The sequence below is a fragment of the Otolemur garnettii genome, unplaced genomic scaffold (genome assembly GCF_000181295.1).
Source record: "Otolemur garnettii isolate 467f Iridium unplaced genomic scaffold, OtoGar3 scaffold00010, whole genome shotgun sequence".
Classification (NCBI taxonomy): Eukaryota; Metazoa; Chordata; class Mammalia; order Primates; family Galagidae; genus Otolemur; species Otolemur garnettii.
This window is the reverse complement of record NW_003852405.1, coordinates 38,122,710-38,139,394: the sequence shown is the minus strand read 5'-3', so window position 1 is coordinate 38,139,394 and position 16,685 is coordinate 38,122,710. Positions and strand designations below refer to the sequence as shown.

The window sequence follows — 16,685 nt, the reverse complement described above, 5'->3', positions numbered from 1 at the left end:
GGGAGAGCCCAGGCAGCAGGGGAGAGTGGTCAGATACTCTGAGCACCTGACCTCCCCCAACTGTCCCCTCCAGGCCACCATCATCCCCATATCCTATCGTTTCCTGTTCTCACCCATATTCATCAGTGGGGACATGGCCACCCTCTGAGAACCTGGAGGGCTTATTTCCTGGGCATCTGTGAGAGCAGCCAGGGCCACCCTGCTTGCCCTGACAGTGGACCCCTGCCTTGGACTCCCAATGGTAGACTCCTGCCCTTCCTGGCTGCCTGGCCTCTCACAGCTGGCCCCTTGCTGAGGCCCTTGGGACACCATGCTGAGGAGGAAAATCCCTGAGCTGGGGACGGGAAAACCCAGGTTGTGAGACACAGTTCTGCTGGTAGCCACTGTTGTGGCCTTGGGCCTTAGTCTCATGAAGTTCTGTGTGGGCACCTGGCAGTGAAGCAGGACAGCTCGGAGTCCCTGAACCTATAGATTGTGACTGTGAACCTATGGCTTGTCTGAAGGCTGGAGTTGTTGGGTTGGTGTAATCTCCCAAACTGGCCAGCTGGAAGGGCCCTCCAGGATGCCTGGCAGCTAACAGACACCGGGTCATTCTCCTGGGGGCCGATTCAGTGGAACTGGGTGTGGGGAGGGGTCCTGTTCTAGCCAGTCCCTGGGTGATCTGTAGGATTTGCAGGTTTAGGGAAGGCTGGTGTCATTCATTCTGATGTTACTGAGTGCCCAAGGTCTGGATGGCTCATGTTGGGCATGGTCTGGTCACTGAACAGAAGTATAAGTGCAGAGTGCTTCACTGGGGCGTTATCGGGGATCTTCCCCCTCAACATTGTGTCCAGGGGGGCTCAGCATGGGGCCAGCTGTGAGAGATGAGGCAGCTGGACAGGGCAGGGGTCTACCATTGGGAGCCTGGGCCCGACAGGGCGGCCCTGGCCCCTCACACCAGCTTCCTGGGAAATAAGGGCCCTGGGGTTCTCCGAGGAGTGGCCATGGCCACATCCCTACCTACAGACGTGGGTGGGACAGGAAATGAGGATGTGGGATGGGGATGGGCCGGAAGGCGACAGCTGGGAGGTCAGCTCTGAGTCCATCTGACCACACTCACTTGCCACCTGGGCTGGCTCCCAGCTTCTCTGTAGTGCATGGATCTGTGCCTGGTGCCCTGTGAGGGAAGAGGCTCCTGCACAGCCGTGCCCACCCTCCTCTAAAAAATTAAAACTTTTTTTCCTGAAAGTTTGGGCAAAAAAGCCACAAGTGTGCATTATACATGAGAGCAGGTTATACTCAGCAAAATTTTAAATACACCACAGGCCGCAGTTGGGTCTCCTGAGTTTCCTCACTCACGCCCTTTTTTTGTCCCAGGGTTCAGTTGTGTAAGCCACGCTGTGTCTGCTAATCATTCCTCCTTTGTCTCCAGCTGAGAGCAGTTTCTTGGTTTGGTCGTGTTGTCCATGACCTTGACAGTTTTGATGTATTTTAGAATGTCCCTGGATTTGTGTTAATAGGGTGTTTTTCTCATTATAGTTATGGGCTTTAGGGAAGAACTCCACAGAGGCAGAATACCCCTCTGATCACATCTTACAGGGGACTAGGCCACCTGGTGTATAATGCTCACTCACTGCTGCTGTTGACCTGTCTGCTAAGTCGCCCCTCCGTAAAGATAGTGTTTTTCCTAATCACTGTTCTTGGAAACACGTGGCTAATAGCACATCCTTGTAGGGAGGGTCCTTTTTGTCCTTGACGTGTGCCACCGTTCCCTGAGCGTGGCCTTTGTGACATGACAGTGTGCCACCGTTCCCTGAGCGTGGCCTTTGTGACATGACAGTGTGCCACCGTTCCCTGAGTGTGGCCTTTGTGACATGACAGTGTGCCACCGTTCCCTGAGTGTGGCCTTTGTGACATGACAGTATAGCAGCTTATTTTGTAATTTCTTTGTCCAGCCCGAGACTCAGACACTCCAAGAATGTATGAGTTATAGATGGAATATTTGTGCCCTCCAAATTTACATATTGAAGCCCTGACCTCCAGTGGGACCGTGGCTGGAAAGGGGTCCGCTAAGGAAGCCGTTAAATTGGGTCAGAGGGTGGGCCTGAGCCGGAAGAGCTGGGCAGTGTAAGGAGATGCCGGAGAGCTTGGCTTCCCAGCGCAGTGCGAAGACAGGCCATGTGGGGCCCCGGGCGGACGTGCTGTACACAAGTCAGTCAGAAACCGAGGCCATCGAAGCCTTAATTTTGGACATCTGGCTTACAAAACTGTGAGAAAATACATTTCTGATGTTTAAGTGGCTGGGTCTTGGGTGTTGGTTATGCTGGCCTGAGCTGATTACTGCAGTGCGGTGCGTAGCTTTTTTAGGGGAGAGTTCAGCACCTTACTCAGTGTCTGGGACTAGTGCACTTACTGCTGCTGTGGTGTCCCTGTTCTCAGGCCTCCTTAGTTGTGAAGCAGAATTGAACTGTGCATGTGCACTTTGCGTTCCCGGTCTGTAGAGGAGGAGGCGACCGCATCACAGTGAAGCCTGATGCCCGACAGTTCATTCCCGGTTTTCCCATCCTGCGCTTGGCCTTCCTTTTTCTGACAGTGAGAAGCCTTGAGGTCTTTACTTACTTGATCAACTTCCCTTTATGTGACCAGTTTCCCATCACTGCAGCAGGCACCTTCCCCCCAAGAGGCCACATCTTACAACCTCCACCCCCGCAGGTGCCCCCTCCCCCTGCAGGTACTGCCATCCCCCCAGGAAGCCCTCCCCCCCAGGCGCCTCCTCTCTCCGCAGGCACCCCTCTCCCCTGGGGTGCCCTATTCCATCCCCCTCCCCCTGCAGGTGGCCCTCCTCCCTCAGGCACCCACTTTGTCCAATTTAGGCTGCGTTTTCCTCTGTTGGGCATCTGCGCTGGCCGCCAGGTGTGCTCACCTGGTCTGGATCCTGACTCCTTCATGCACAAGTCCTCCTCACCCTGGGTGAGCTCTGCAAACTGAGATGCTGAGTACATACTGTGTAGGGCACACATAGTGCACAGTAAATGACATCTGTTGTTACTTGTAGCCAGAATTCCAAAAATGGCTCCCCAGGATTTTCTGCCCTATTCCTAATCTTTGGGACTTTGGCTGTTATATTATGTGGCAGCTGTAATTAAGGTTATTAATCAGTTGGTTGAGGGTTGATTCCCAAAGAGGTGGTGTCAGCCTTGAAAAGCAGAGCATTCTCTTGGGCTAATAGAAGAACTCAGAATGGAAACATGAGAAAGGTGTTCAGTGTTTGTTGCTGGGTTGGAAGATGGAGCTAGCAGGTGCAAGGGCTGGGTGGTCTTCCGCTGGCAGCCAGTGAGAAAACAGAGTTCAGCTTCAGGCATAGGGCCTAGACTCTGTTGCTACCTTGGTGAGTGGTGGTGGCATAAGCTGCTCAAGGAGAGCCTTTTGTTGCTAGGTACATGTTGACTGATTAGAGGTGTATACTTTCTTTTTGAAGAAGTGAGTTATATGTTAGGTTAGGGTGAACCCTAACCTATGTTTTCAAGTAAAGAGAGGGGTACAGAGCAGCTGTGCCAATAGTAACAAGATGTACCAAGTCCTAAAGAAAAAATATGATCAAAATTAGTTTACGTGGCCAAGGCAGAACTGTGTGGCAGTGTAAACTGTAAGGCTGGCACACTAACCACCACCAGATAAATAAAAGTTTGTGGACCATCTTAGGGAGTTTGGATTTTATTTTATGGGAAATATTTAAATCGGGGAGTGATGCAGTCAAATTTCTAGCTGTCAAAAAGTACAGTTACTGTGCAGTCACCTTCATGGCCCTCCCCTTGGGAAGCCTGCACCAATCCCAGCGCCAAGTCTACCCTTCAAGGCACTTTTGTAACTCTTTTTCTGCAGTGGCCATCAAATGTGTTATCTGTCATCATACAAGGTGTGACAGATAAGTTCTCAAACTTGTTCTAGAAATGCTTTGAAAGGTGGACTGGATGCTGGCATTGGCACACAGCTTCCCAGGGAAAGGACCTCAAAGGTGACCATGGTGATGTTCAGCAGTGAGGTGTGTAGCACTTTTTCTAGGGTGAGTTTGCAACTTAGTGGTTAGATGTCATGCAGTGAACCACAAAGGGCTAGTCTCCAGAACCTCCCTTTTTTTTTTTTTTCTGAGACACAGTCTCACTTTTGCCCTTGGTGGAGTGCCATGGTATCACGGCTCACAGCAACCTCAAACTCTTGGGCTTAAGCAATTCTCTTTCCTCCCACTTGGGAGGCTATAGGCACCTGCCGCAACGCCCAGCTATTTGTTGTTGTTGCTGCTGCAGTTGTCACTGTTGTTTTAGCTGGCCTAGCCCGGCTTCAAACCAGCCAGACTTAGTGTATGTGGCTGGCACCCTACCCACTGAGCTACGGGTACCCTCCTCCAGAACATCACTTTATTTTTATTTTTATTTTTTTTTTTTTGAGACAGAGCCTCAAGCTGTCCCCCTGGGTAGAGTGCCATGGCATCACAGCTCACAGCAACCTCCAACTCCTGGGCTCAAGCGAGTCTCCTGCCTCCACCTCCCAAGTAGCTGGGACCACAGGCGCCTGCCACAATGCCTGGCTATTTTTTTTTTTTTTTTGGTTGCAGCCGTCATTGTTGTTTGGCAGGCCCGGGCTGGGGATTCGAACCCGCCACCTTGGGTGTACGAGGCTGGCGCCTTAGCCAGTTGAGCTATAGGCGCCGAGCCCAGAACATCACTTTAAGGAATTGGGCCCCATAACTGTGGGACCAGCAAGGCTAAAGTCGAAAGGGCTCAGACAGGTGTTGGTGCCAGCCTTGAGGTGGAATCTCTTCCCCATGGGAAGCTTCAGGTGTTGCTCTTAAGGCCTTCAGCTGATTGGCAGAGCCACCACCACCTTATCTAGGTAATGTCCCCTTCCTTAAGTCATCTGATTGTTGATATCAACCATTTGTGCAAAACACCCAGACTGGTTGGTGTTCCACTACATAACTGGATACTTCAGCTAAATTGACTTATAACAAAACTGTCACAGTGCTGTACTTCATTCCTCAAGGGAATGCAAATTAAGACCAAAGTTATGGGCCTATATGTGGAGGACTGGGGCCAGGAAGCTCAAGGAAGGCCTGGAGTTCAAGACCAGTTAACATAGCAAGAAAAAATATAGAAAAACAATTAGGCAGGAGTGGTGGTATGCCCCTTTAGTACCAGCTACTCGGAGTCTAAGGTGGGAGGATCATGTGAGTCCAGGAGTTCAAGGTTGCAGTGAACTCTGATTGTCCCCCCCTTGCACTACAGCCTAGACAATAGAGTGAGACTCTGTCTCTTAAGGAACACAAAAAAGACCACAGTAAGACATAATTTTATATCCAACAAATCGCCAAAACTTACGTTTCTCCTAGCACCAAGCATTGAAAGGAGTGAATCAGCAGAACCTTTTTACTGCTGAGGGGATAGAAATTGGTATGCCTTTGTGGCGGACAAGTGAGCACTTTCTTTTAAAGCTGGCTGTTTGCGTGTGTCTCCTCCAGGAGTTTCACCCCTGAGGAGCTCTTCTATGGGAATGGCAATAGGTAAAATTCACAAGAATGTAATAATGTTTTTAAGAAATATATATAAATAACCAAAGGACAACTTGGAAACAAACCAAATATTCATTGATAGTAAAGTGAATACGTATATCTGTGGTTACAGACAGCAGTGAATAGATAAACAACACCCACATGGAACAAGTGAGAATTCTAGAAACATAATGTCAAATATAAAATTCAAGACACAGAAGATTAAAAATAGAGTAATGCCATTCTTATAAAGCACACACCAAGTAACACAACATAATACATTACTTGGGAGATACCCCCAGGTGAAGACGCAGACCTGTGCAGGAAAGCTGGAGGCTGGGCAGGGAGGTGGGTGCAGACGGATGCCAGTGTTGTTGGTGTTCTGACCCTTAATTTGGTATGATTTTCTGGAGTTTTTTTCATCATTATGCCTTACAACTTATCTGTTACTGATCATCTTTTCATATTATCAAATTATTTAAAAATTTAAAAGAAAATTAACAGTTATTTGTTTCCTTTTTTAATCCAAGGCAATGGAATTTAAAAGTTATGTGCTTTAATCTATGAAAGCCTTTCTAAGAATAAGTTTTTAAAAATGAAACTAAGTTGCATTGTCTTCAGAGAAGACAGTGTGGTTCAGTTGTATACCACAGCCAGGTTTCACACAGAAAAAAGTCCAGACCAGCCAGAACAGTGGCTGTTTAACTCTGGGGGAGAGGGAGCCCACTTGAGTTAAAAGCTGTTAGTCATCTCTCCAGGAAACATTTCATACGTGCAAAACTTGTCATCTAACTTCAGTGAGTGATAATGAATAGGTTACTAAGGTTATCTAAAACCAGTTCGGGTAACTTAACCTTGCTCTGAGAAATTTATAACTGATAATGACACTCAGTGGACAAAGTGTTCATCAAAGGGGCTACTTCATTCTTCAAAATTACTAAATTAGAGGAAGTGTTATAAAGCTGGATTAGTGTAGGGAACTATAATTTTAATCCTTTCAGTGTTGTGTGATGGAGCATGGAAGAATTTTGGCAAATGCCTATTAGGACTCCCTTTCAGGTTTTGTCTCTGATTTGGCCAACTTACCAAGGCTCCAATTGAGGGTGACCCACTTTTGCCTGGGTCAGAGCAACCAGAGCATGGTGAGAAATAATTGTTTTCCTTTGTGTAGGAAGCTTTGTAAGGTCTGCTGGTTGGCAAACTCTGTATCCCACATCTGATACACAGATGATCTACAGTTAGATGTTGTCAAGTCAAGGAACCCTCCTTTGAATACTTAAGCTCACTTAGGTAACTCTCTTCGCTGAGTGAGTGACAGGACTGTCATCTGTTTGCAGATACTTGGTAATGTGAAGAGCTGTATCATGCTTTTTATCTAGCGTTCAACGGCTGTTGAGCAGTGAAATGAGAGATTAGATTCTGAGCATCTAAGAGCACACACTGGGTCCCTTGTCACTATCTCTACAAAGTATTAAATTAGTTGATTGGCAAGATGTGTAGGTTAGGCTATTGAGAGAGTTATGCTTTCTTAATGAAGAATATAGTATTATGTTTAGGAAGTCCAAGAAACCATTGAAGTTTACAAGATAAAAAATTAGCATAGTAACATCTAAACTAATCTACATATTATACATAGTAGTACCACATGATTCAGCAAACAGCATTTTACAAAAACTGGCAAGTGTATGCATTTTTTTTTTTTTTTTTTTTGAGACAGAGCCTCAAGCTGTCCCCCTGGGCAGAGTGCTGTGGCATTACAGCTCACAGCAACCTCCAACTCCTGGGCTCAAGCGAGTCTCCTGCCTCCGCCTCCCAAGTAGCTGGGACCACAGGCGCCCGCCACAACGCCCGGCTATTTTTTGGTTACAGCCGTCATTGTTGTTTGGCGGGTCCAGGCTGGGGATTCGAACCCGCCACCTTAGGTGTACGTGGCTGGCGCCTTAGCCGGTTGAGCTATAGGAGCCGAGCCAAGTGTATGCATTTTAACGTATTTATAATGTTGGCTTACTAATAAGGAATAGTAAATTATCAGCTTTGTCTTTATCTTTTTTGTCATAGAAAATTACCTATTTTTCACTCAGCTTTATATTTTTATATTTTCATTCAACTTTATATTTGTAATAACTTTGCCTATTACATCACTCCCCTCCCTCTTCAGGTTAAAAGAGAAAATATTTCTCAACTGTAACTGTCCTCTTATTTATTTTCCATTTCCATATTACTTACTTATAAGAGCACTCATGGTGTTGTTTTTATAACTATTAATGGTAGTAAACTGTTCTTAAAGTTAACACTGGAATAAGGCAATGTGGTGTGAGGTTATGAGTGCAGTCTCTGAAACCAGACTGACTGGGTGAATATCCTCTCAGTAATTTACTAGTATACGACCAAGGCAACTTGATTTTACTGTTTTAATAAAAGAAGTGAATCCAGTGTCTAGTACCTAGTACGTGGGTTGCTACAAAAGTTTTGAAACAGACTGTGCTATGGTCCATTATTTCACTTTGAGAAACATGGTCAACAGCGTCCTTTCTGACTCACCCGTGCAAGTTTCAACTCTTAGCTCAGAGGTGTTGCTATGAAGGCTTCGTTTGTTTCTGTCCACACGTATTTGATGTGTCTTGATTTTTGTGCATGTCAGAATTTTTATAATGACCCACATAAAAGCTAATTAAGTGTTAGCTATAGTGATAGCAATAATAAGGTTATTACTATTAATAGTAAGAGTTTTCTTTAGGTTATGTACTTGCCATCATAGGACCTGTGTATGTTTAGCTTATTCATTTCCAATACGGAACTGGTTGGGTGTAATTCTCCACTCTGGGGTCAGAATGTTTACCCATGTGGCAGTCTGATTCCTTTGAGAACCTGTCACTGTCTGTTGTGTATTGAGTAAAATATTCAGGGACACATAGCAATTCAACAGCAAACACATGATACTCACTTAATGGATATTTGAGTGCTTAGCGTATGCCAAGCCTATGAAATACATGTCTATAAAATATGGTTTATTTTCCTGAGTACTGTCAATCAGTTTAACAGGAGGGAAGAGGGAAAGAGAGAGAAAACCTGCTCTTTGATTATCCCAAGTGGGTGAATGTTACAAGAAAAACAGTGCAGATGGATGGGTTAGTAATAGCAGGAGAATGAACCAGAAGCCAGTTTAAACATCTTGGGGAGCTAGGAGAAATGAAGCGATCTGTGTGCTGTGCCTTGGTGGAAGTTAGTTGTGTCCACATCCAGGAACCTTTCCCTGTATTTCACGTTTATGCTTCAAGCATCTGCAGTTGTATTATTAACACTTGTTAAAGGCTCAGTGTGTCGCACACAGAAAGAGAAATGAGCTTAATCCTTATTTCCATTATAGAGACATCAATAAAATTACAACCACTGTCAGCAAGCATAAAGGAGGGAGAGTTCAGGTTCTGTGGGAGATCACTGGAAGAAGCTTCATGAGAGAACATTTGAGCTGAGATTGTAAAGGATGCAGGCGGTTTCAGGCAAAGTTTGAGAACTTTGGTCGTGTGCTCACCCCATGCTAGGTTAAGGTATAAGCATGAGCAGAGCACAGGGTGAGAACAGTGGTATGGTGCCCACGAGAGTGGTGTCTCATCCGAGCAGGAATGTGGGCTCTGTGTGCAGGGGCTGTGCTGGTCTGCGTTGGGGTCAGGGAGACGTGGGCAGGTGTTGTGACTAGTGGGGCATGGGAGTACCATTACTTTAGTGAGTAAAGGGGAACAACGGACAGTGTTTCCACATGGGGCACGGTGGCCGTGATGGTGCTAGTGCTGGACCTGGATTATCTAATAACTGCATTTGTGTGTTCATTGAATTTGTGGTTTTGTCTCTTTCAGGAGGTTCAAGATTTGCTAAAAGACTATGAGTTAAAGTATTGTTATGTGGACAGAAATAAACGAACAGGTAAGATTTCAGTTCTAAGCATCTGATTTCATTTTGATTCTATATATATTCATTATACAACAAAAATCTGTGTGTCTTTTCATGCTTAAGGTAACCATGAAGTCCTTAAGCATTAAATTATATAAAAGTTACACAGTTTATTTTCTGAAGGTAATATTAGTATTCTGAATTTTTAAAAAAATTTTTTTTTTAGAGACAGAGTCTCACTTTGTCGCCCTTGGCAGAGTGCTGTGGCGTCACAGCTCACAGCAACCTCCAACTCCTGGGTTTAGGCGATTCTCCTGCCTCAGCCTCCCAAGTAGCTGGGACTACAGGTGCCCACCGCAACGCCTGGCTATTTTTTTGTTGCAGTTTGGCCGGGGCGCGTTTGAACCCACCACCCTCGGTATGTGGGGCTGGTGCCCCACTCACTGAACCACAGGCACCGCCCAGTATTCTGAATTTTAATTACATAAATTACTGTGTTATTGGATACAGGAATTTTTACCATGAATGTTCTACCGGGTGTTGGTCACAGGCTTGATACCCTTCAATTTTAGTGATGTGTTCCTGCACTTAGTGAATAGGCGGTGTGATTTGACCTTTAGTTGGGCAGATTGGGAAATTGCTTAATTTTTCTGGGTATTACTTTTATATCATGAGACTGAAAGACTAAACAGTTAAATATCACATGTACACAAGGATTATTTCCTTTATGTCCATATGATATTTAATTGTTTAAAAGGATCTTTTTGAAATAATAGAATAAAATATGGAGAATGATATAACCACTATGTACATAGTCTACATCCAGTCCTAAAGTAGCAAATTTTATGTTTTGTCTTTAAAAATACAGTAGAACTGTCAGCGCCCATAGCTCAGTGGGTAGGGCACCAGCCACATACAGTGAGGCTGGCGGGTTCAAACCTGGCCCAGGCCAGCTAAAATCAACAATGACCACAAACAACAACAACAAAAAGCAAGCCAGGTGTGTGGCAGATGCCTGTAGTGCCAGCTACTTGGGAGGCTGAGGGAAGAGAATCGCTTAAGCCCAAGAGTTTGAGGTTGCTCTGAGATGTGACACCATGGCACTCTTACCGAGTGCAACTTTGTGAGATTCTGTCTCAAAAAAAAAAAAAAAATACAGTAGAACCTCTGTACATTGACTACTCAAGGGATTGTAACAAACTGGTCAACATACAGAGGTGGTCAGTGTGAGGATCTTCCACTGAGTACATGTGGTGCATGTTTAGTCTATGAAAATTAAGACAACTTGAGGAGGTGGTCAGTGTAGGGAGGTGGTCAGTTATGGAGGTCCTACTGTATTAAAGACAAAAAGGTCAATCTGTTGACTCTTTTTTTTTTTTTGGTTGCAGCCATCATTGTTGTTTGGCGGGCCCGGGCTGGGGATTTGAACCCGCCACCTTAGGTGTATGTGGCTGGCGCCTTAGCTGTTTGAGCCACAGGCGCCGAGCCAATCTGTTGACTCTGAAGGTATTTTAAAGATATAGTAAGAAAGGACATCACAGATGAAGGTGAAATCCCGTCTCCTCCCTCCCTCATTGTGCAGGGAACATGTGAGTTTGGAGCTTTCTGCAGGGCACACCCATGTGAATTTGGAGCACATTTTCCAGGCTGGGCCGTTGTACTGCAAGTCATTAGAGCTGTTCACAGAGTCTTGTTATTTTTTCTGGGCACAGGTAATGAATTTACCTGTGCCTTTGAAGTAAGGAGTGGACTTGTGCTTTCTTATGAGTGAAATGAGAGTAGAAGTGACTTATGTACCTTCCAGGGGAGCTTCCAGGGCCAGCGTGCTATTGGTCACTCACCTTCCCCCAATCAAGTAACTGGGAAGGTGACCGAGCTGCTTTCAACCCAGATCTCAGAGTTGCTGTGATGAGCAGTTTCCCTCTTTCCTGACCTTCTGCTGGGTACACAGCATGACATGAGACGACCTTGTGCTTTGTCAAGTCATCAAGATCAAGGGGCTGTTTGTTACCACATTATATTGACTAATACCCGTAATTTTACCATCTCTCTACATATATGTACGTATAAAGTAAATAATATTATTCTATGTCTTCTTTTAAGCTTTTCATAAATGGTATACTACTATTTGTTTGTTTTTTTTTTTTGAGTAGGTTTCTACTTTTTGCCTTCACAAAATTAAAAAGGCTTAAAATTTAATAACAATAACAATGTTTAAGATAAGGACTAGAAACAAAAGTCTCGTAAAGAACAAACGAAGATAAATACATTCAGGAAAGAAATCAGACAATTGTTGCATTGAAATATTAAGCAATAATAATGCAAAGAAAGTAACATTGACATTGTCGAATCAGAGTATGTCTATTATAGAATGCTTTGACTGAGGTTCAGTATGAGGTCATCAGTTAACTTCTTTTTTTTTCCCCAAAGTCTCAAAAAATAAATAACTAGTATTTATAAATAAAAGGAAAAGATGCTTTCAAAAAACAGATCACGCCAAATCTTATAGACAATAGAAAAAGAAGAAATACTTCAAAATCATTCTAATCTGGATACACCTGATATTAAAATTGGAAAAAGTATATTATTATAAAGAGGAAATTGCAAACATATTTCACTTATAAATGAGGATGCAATATCCTAAACAACATATTAACAAGTTGAATTAAAAATTAATATTTCGATCAAAATTAAATCCAATTTATGTGAGAATTAGTCACTATTTTCTTTTCTTTTCTTTTTTCTTCTTTTCCTTTCCCTCACCCCCTCCCTCCTTCTCTGTCTGGTCTCCTCTTCCCCCATGCCCCACCATGTTATTGTCATTAATTGTCCTCATATCAAAGTTGAATACATAGGATTCATACTTCTCCATTTCTGTGATGCTTCACTAAGAATAATGTATTCTACCTCCATCCAGGTTATTACAAATGCTGCAAAATCTCCATTTTTTAAATGGCTGAATAATATTTCATGGTATACATGTACCACAGCTTACCAATCCATTCCTGGGTTGAAGGACATTTAGGCTGTTTCCACATTTTAGCAAATTGTAAATTGGGCTGTGATAAACAGCCTAGTACAAGTGTCTTTATAATAAAAGTTCTTTTTTTCCTTCTGGATAGATGCCCAGTAATGGGATTGCAGGATCAAATGGGAGGTCTAGGCTGAGTTCTTTGGGGTTTCTCCATAATTCCTTCCAAAAAGGTTGTATTAGTTTGCAGTCCCTCCAGGACTTTACACTTTAAACAGTGTAAAAGTGTTCCTTTCTCTTTACATCTGCACCAGCATCTTACAGTTTTGAGATTTTGTGATATAGGCCATTCTCGCTGTGGTTAGGTGATATATCAGGGTGGTTTTAATTTGCATTTCTCTAATAATTAGGGATGATGAGCATTTTTTCATGTATTTGCTACCCATTCATCTGTTGTCTTTAGCGAAGATTCTATTCATCTCTTTTCCCCATTGATGTATGGGATTGTTGGGTTTTTTCTAGTGGATTAATCTATATCTATATAAATATGTATACATAAAGTAAAAAAATATTATTCTGTGTCTTCTTTTAAGTTTTTCACAAATGGTACACTACTATTTGTTTTATTTAGCACCTTGCTTTTGTTTTTAATTTAACATTGTTTTCGGAACTTTCCACATTGATATTATATATGCAACTCTAGTTCATTGATTTAAACTGCTGCATATGATTGTTCTGTGAATTTATTTATCACAATTGAGGTATCCTTTACTGTTAGGCACTCAGGAAGCTTTAACTTTTCCCGTATTTCAAACAGTGCTGCAGTGAGTGTCCCTTAGTTGTCTTCTAACAAACATGGCAGCTGTTTCTCGGTGGCCTCACTGCTGAGTTCTGGGAAGCACACTCACTATGCACCAGACAGTGGGGAGGGCTGGGGCAACGATCCTCACAGCTCACACAGCCAGGAACAGTGCTGGTGAACCTCGCGGGTGCTGGGACGTCAGGAGGGGCCTCTGGGCTTCATCACTGTTTGGGAAGATGAACTCTAGAGTGAGGATGTTCTTGTCTTACTCAGGAAAATTTAACAGTAAGACCAGAAGACATCAAACTGTTCCCCAGTAAGTTGCTACAACCTGGAACAAAGCTCAAGAGTATTTATACAAAGCATCTGACACCCAACTAGGTAAAGTGCACGATGTCTGACATCCAGTAAAAAAATTCCAGACATGGTGAAGAAACGGGAAATATAACCTGTAAGGAAGAGAAAAATCAATCAGCTGAAACTGGCCTAGAATGGATGCAGATGGACATTCAGCTGGTTTTCATGACTGTACCCTGTGTGTGAGAGAAATTACAGTAAAAGGTTTTCCAGTCATACAGCCCTTAGAAGAATCCATCTCCACTAAATTTGCATATCAAAACTACTGAAGGAAGCCCTTCACACAGGAAGGTGGGGCAGTCGAGGTCTGGACCTATGCACCAAAATGCTGGTGAAGACTTTCTTCTAAGATTTAAATCTCCTTCAAAGATAACAAATTGTTAAAAGCAAAATAACATGAAAATACCCTAAAATTCAATACAAACACAAGTCTAACTACATTACTACATTTCAAAAGAATAACATAACCAGGTGGCACTTATAGCTCAAAGGAGCAGGGCGCTGGCCCCATATGCCAGAGGTGGTGGGTTCAAACCCAGCCCCAGCCAGAAACTGCAAAAAAAAAAAAAAAAAAAAAGAATAACCACACTGCAGAGAAAAAGAACTGATCTAATAAAATGGCTTATAAAGTAAAAACAAAAAAGGCACAATAGCACTGTATTGTTAGGCTTATAACACATGTAGAACTGAAAGGCATTAGTGGTAATAATACAGAGGCTGGACGGGGAGAAGTGGGCGCATGCTGTTGTAACTTACTTAGGCAGGGCTCAAAGTCGCATAATCCCCATGACCGTGGACCGTGATGAGTTGAAGATGTGCTGTAAACCGCAAATCACCCTTCCAGCAGGGTGGGGGGATTGCAAGACCAGCCTTGGCAATGCAGCTGTGCTGTCTCTACAAAAAATAACAGAATGTTAGCCAGGTGTGGTGGTATACGGCTTGAGTCCCAGCTACTCGGGAGGCTGAGGTGGGAGGATCACTTGAACCCAAGATTTTGAGATTACAGAGATGTATAACTGCCCCACTGCGCTTCAGCCTGGGTGCCAGGATGAGACACTTGTCTCTTAAAAAAGAAAGCTAAAAGAATAAAGAAAAGAGGGTGTATCTGAGCCCTATTTGAAGGTTGGAATTTAAAGATTCTTTTATATTGGAGATGAGGGAGACAAGGTCTAGATTAAGTCCCGGATTTCTGATTGTGAGTCACAGCTGCCAACTGAAGCAGAGGATAGAGGAAGGCGGGCAGCGTGGGCATGGGGGTGAGGGCAGGGATAGGAGGCTGATGGGGAGTTATGTTTGGGAACTGAATGCAGATGCACAGGGAAAGGAAGGTTAGAAACTAGGTTGGGAGTTGTAAGAGTGCAGGGCGCCTTCTGTGAAACCTCAGACAGATCATTTTGTTCTATTTAATTGCTCTCTTAGCCCCTTGGTGTCTTCTTTGAGGACACCGAATTTGTACCTCTTTGTTCAATGTCTGGCATCCCCTCTTGGACTGTGAGTTCTGTTGAGAGGGATCTTACCTGTTCTGTTCACCAACACATTTGCAGTGTCTAACTTGGCACCAGGCACATAATACTGAATATGTGGGAGTGGGCATGATGGAGAAGAGGTTGTGGAGTGAGGGAGGAAAGAGCAGAGGTGTGGGGCTGCGAAATGTGGCTGCATGGGGTTACTGTGAGTGCATCGCGGAGGGGTGGGGTGGGGGGGAGCATACTTTACAGGTGTGAGTACAGAAGAGAACCTAGACAGGAAATAGTGACAGGAGTGTTGGGTGGTTGGAAGGAGATTCAGGAAAGAGTATATCAAAGAAGTTAGGAAAGGGAAAGGTTCATAGTTTCAAATGCCCTGAAACTTCAAGTCAAATATGAGCTAACGATTTTATGGGCTGATATAGGGACATAACCAACCAGGATGTACAAACTATTGGCTCATTTGCATGTTTTAGGAAAATAGAGTTAAATGGTATTTTATACCAGCAAAAGAAAAAAGATATAGAATCAAAACAGTTGCAGTCCTTTAAAAAGGACACTGGAAACCCACAGATAGTGTCAATAAGGCAAGCAAAGCCGTTTTCTTCCTTGTGTTGGAAGAGTTCCTTGCCGGTAGGGATCCTGTGAATTGAAACTGTGTTTCTGAACATCAGTGTCACACTCAGGGTGGTGAGATGCCCTCATGCTGAGAGCAGGTGGGCACCAGACCGGATTGAGTGAAATGACTGGCAGAATCACCCATGCTGTTATTACATTCTTTGTTTTTCCCTTGATATGTAGACCAATCCATAAATTATAAGACAAATGAATGTGCCATTTACAGCATATTACCATGTGGTTCTGCTTTAATTTGGGTAAATTGAATGTTCATATGGAGCAGCCTGACCATGTGTTCCGGGGGAGAAGAGGAACTCTCAGAGGGCAGTTCATTTCTGATTTGTGGATTACCTTGTTTATTTCTTTTAATGTTGGCTTCCAACTTTTCCTGTACAATTGCTCAAAATCTTTTATGTTTTTGTAGAACAACAGGTTAAACAAATTGAGGTTGGGATTTAATTTTATCAGATGTTTATGTGCATGATATTTCATCAATTTAGAACCTTATACTTATATCATGTTTATATTATATAAATTGTCATATTGCATTTGTTGATTGGTGTTGGAACAGTTTTAGTAGGTAAATGGGAAAAATGCTTTCGATTGTTTTATGAATATGTAAAGTTAAGTTACTTTTCCAAGATTAGAATCCTATAATCTTTTCATTTGATAGTTTTCATCAACAAAGTTTCATACCAAGTTGTATATGTGTGTGTTGTTTCAAACTAATTACTATGATTTCAAGGAAATATTTCGTGAATTGGAGAAAGAACTGGCCTCCTCTGAGCAGCTTTGTGTCTTTTTGCTGGACCTTGATTTTTTTTAGGTCCTTGCTATTAAACAGGGTCTTTTTGGAACTTTCTAAAAGAAGAAAGGTTTTTAATCTCCTTTTTTTCCAGTGAAGGTTTTTATAAAGACTTCATAAAAGTTTATATCACAAGTTGTTGAGGAGAAAAATATGTGTGTGATTGAGAAAGATTATTTAAAAAAGGGAAAAAATTTAAAAATCCCAGCATATTGTTGGATTTTACAGTGAAACTCTTTTTTTTTTTTTTTTTT

The 16,685-nt window shown here is 43.2% G+C and overlaps 1 protein-coding gene across 1 annotated transcript in view; it reads left to right on the top strand.

The window, feature by feature from the left end:
- RAVER2 (ribonucleoprotein, PTB binding 2) overlaps window positions 1-16,685 on the top strand; it is a 68,727-nt gene that overhangs the window by 11,710 nt on the left and 40,332 nt on the right. Inside the window, exon 2 of the mRNA XM_023509877.1 lies at window positions 9,379-9,445. Coding sequence (XP_023365645.1) covers window positions 9,379-9,445 — 67 coding nt within the window. The remainder of the gene's footprint in view (window positions 1-9,378; window positions 9,446-16,685) is intronic.